The sequence below is a fragment of the Parambassis ranga genome, chromosome 18 (assembly GCF_900634625.1).
Source record: "Parambassis ranga chromosome 18, fParRan2.1, whole genome shotgun sequence".
Lineage (NCBI taxonomy): Eukaryota > Metazoa > Chordata > Actinopteri > Ambassidae > Parambassis > Parambassis ranga.
In genome coordinates this window covers 1,106,624-1,109,421 of record NC_041038.1, presented here as the reverse complement: position 1 = coordinate 1,109,421, position 2,798 = coordinate 1,106,624, and the positions used below count along the sequence as shown (strand labels likewise).

The following is a 2,798-nucleotide window of genomic DNA, read 5'->3' as shown; positions in this document are numbered from 1 at the left end:
TAAAAGAGACTCAGAATATCAGGAATCAATGGGGCTTCATCCATACTTATACATAGTTTATAACAGAAGGTTAGCTTAGGTTATTAAAACAACTTGCTCAGAGTTAGAGTTAGGTTTAGACATCAGACATTAAATGGTTATCTATGATGTAATATTTGTGACTTTATTGTGAGTGCATATGAACAAAAACTGCGAGCACATGAATCATATGTTGAGGAGAAAATGTTATACCTGCGATGAGAAAATATTTTCACGCACACAATGTATTAATTTGAACCGACAAAAACACATTGCCTTTGCTCAATTAAAGTGTTATCTGGTGATCACTGCTCTTGCTACCCCAAATCCAGCTCAAACCCATCATGAAGATTTATATATATATATATATCAACATTGAAATTCGTTTTTGTATTGTATAACAGTATCAAGGTGTACAATGGACACCTGTCCTGGATGTGACTCACTTGTACTTTGATGTTGTGCTTGATGTCTGTCAGAGACAAACTGACAGTTCTTTATTTTCTCACAGGCTTTCCTGATAAGGTCACAGGAAATTGGAACATATTGTGTCCTGAGGAGAATCTTCTGCAGGAACCCTGTGATTTTCTGTACACTGCAACAGTGGTGACAAGCATCCGTCATCACAACAGCTCAAGTCCAGGAGCCAGACCAGCAGCACCTCTGAGTGGACACTCACTGTGATTTCACCTGCCTGGACACAGTTCCCATTAACAGATGGAGAGTTTCATATATACTGTGTGTCAAAATGGGCTTTTGATTGTAACTGCTTGTACCTAAAATTAGATGTAAGAGTCATGCTTCAAAATGGAACGACACACAACTGCCAGCTCAAAGCCCTGAGAATCATAGGGTTGCATTTGCTAAGTTGAAAAGAATGATGAAGGTTATCTGGACTTGAGAAAAAGCTGAATGTAAAAACCCAGAAAAAATGAAGGGATGTCTGAACAGAGTAAAGAGGATCACTGGATAATTTAGATCTTTCCTAAATGGCAGTATTTCAGAACATATATATCTCATCTGTGGATGGGCATAGAAATAACAGATGATTGAGAAAATGGCTGCAATTTAGAATTCTAAAGTCCTACCGGACTGTCATCACAGGTGACCTGTAGGTGACCCTGTGCATTCTTATAAGTGCAGCAGCCACTTGACAGGGTGAACATCTACCAAAACACGACAATGAATTTTAATGGAAGCCAGGACTATGGGTCCTATCCAACAGGGCTGCCGTATAACACAAGCATGGACTATGAGGACTACTACCAGGACCCGGACACCAGTAAAATTATCATCCCATCCATCTATGCTTTGGTCTGTTGTGTAGGTCTTACTGGCAATGCCATGGTCATATATGTCATTCTAAAATATGCCAAAATGAAAACAGCCACTAACATCTACATCCTCAACTTAGCCATCGCTGATGAGTTGTTCATGCTGAGCGTTCCCTTTCTGGCTACATCAGCAGCTGTTCGTCACTGGCCCTTTGGGTCACTGATGTGTAGACTGGTGCTGAGTGTGGACGGTATTAATATGTTTACATCTATCTTCTGCCTGACTGTGCTGAGTGTGGATCGTTATGTAGCAGTGGTTCACCCAATCAAGGCTGCCCGCTACCGCAGACCCACTGTTGCCAAAGTAGTCAATGTTTGCGTCTGGGGACTCTCGCTGATCGTCATCCTACCTATCATTATCTTCGCAGACACTGTCCCTGCAGAAGACGGTGGTGTAGACTGCAATTTCTTATGGCCAGAAGCTGCGTGGTCAGAAGCGTTTGTGGTCTACACCTTCCTGTTGGGGTTTCTGCTCCCAGTTGGAGCCATCTGCTTATGCTACTGTCTAATGGTGGCCAGGATGCGAGCAGTGGGGCTAAAAGCTGGCTGGCTTCAGCGCCGGCGCTCAGAGAAGAAGATCACACGAATGGTCCTTTTGGTTGTGGCAGTATTCATTCTCTGCTGGATGCCCTTCTACATAGTCCAGCTTATCAGTGTTTTCCACCGCCCCCCTGATCCCATGGTCACTCAGCTTTTCGTCATCCTCAGCTATGCCAACAGTGGTGCCAATCCTATACTTTACGGCTTTGTGTCAGACAATTTCCGGCGTTCCTTCCAGCGCATTGTGTGTTTCCGGTGGCTGGAGTCTGGACTGGATACAGAGCAGGTGGATTATTGTGCTGTGGCATTAAAGAGACAAGCAACATGTAATCCTTTAGATTTTCCTAAGGATTGTATGGCTTCTGATATGGTGTTCCGCAATGGAACCTATACGTCCCGTACAACCACAGTGTAACATTCAACCGGAACAGAACCCAAAGTACAGCAGCAGTGTAAAGAAGAATTCCTCACCCTTGAAGATGCCCAGAGCTAAACCAAATTATTTTGATCAAAATGTTTGTCATCACAAACAAAAATATACTTATATATATTAATATATAAAGCACTTACTGTCTGTCTGCACAGTGTGTCTCTAGACCACTCAAGTGTACTGTACATTATCAATGACTCTCTAAAGCCAGCGCCTTTGGTACTTACACAATTGATGAACCCTGCAGGATTTTGGAGACATATTCATATTTAAAAAACATGTATATAACTGTATGGAAGCCACTAGGCTCCAAAGCACATGTGAATGTAAGCACAACATGTATATTGTGAGACATACCAAGATGTTAATCATTCTTCAAATTTAAATAGTCAATACAGTTAATAGTGTCCAATGGACACCCCAGAATCTCCATTCTACATTCTACATTTTTGGCTCTTGTAAAGTAGGTGTGTTCA

General features: G+C 42.1%; 1 protein-coding gene across 1 annotated transcript; it reads left to right on the top strand.

Moving 5' to 3' along the window:
• The first annotated feature begins 1,153 nt into the window (after nt 1-1,153).
• On the top strand, nt 1,154-2,354 carry sstr1b (somatostatin receptor 1b). Its single transcript, XM_028429317.1, has one exon. It carries the CDS (start codon nt 1,201-1,203, stop codon nt 2,305-2,307), a length of 1,107 nt encoding a protein of 368 aa, XP_028285118.1. The 5' UTR covers nt 1,154-1,200; the 3' UTR covers nt 2,308-2,354.
• Nucleotides 2,355-2,798: the final 444 nt, after the last annotated feature.

What these genes read in the sequence shown, in the direction of transcription:
- sstr1b (XM_028429317.1), top strand. Translation starts at nt 1,201, where the DNA reads ATGAATTTTAATGGAAGCCAGGACTATGGGTCCTATCCAACAGGGCTG.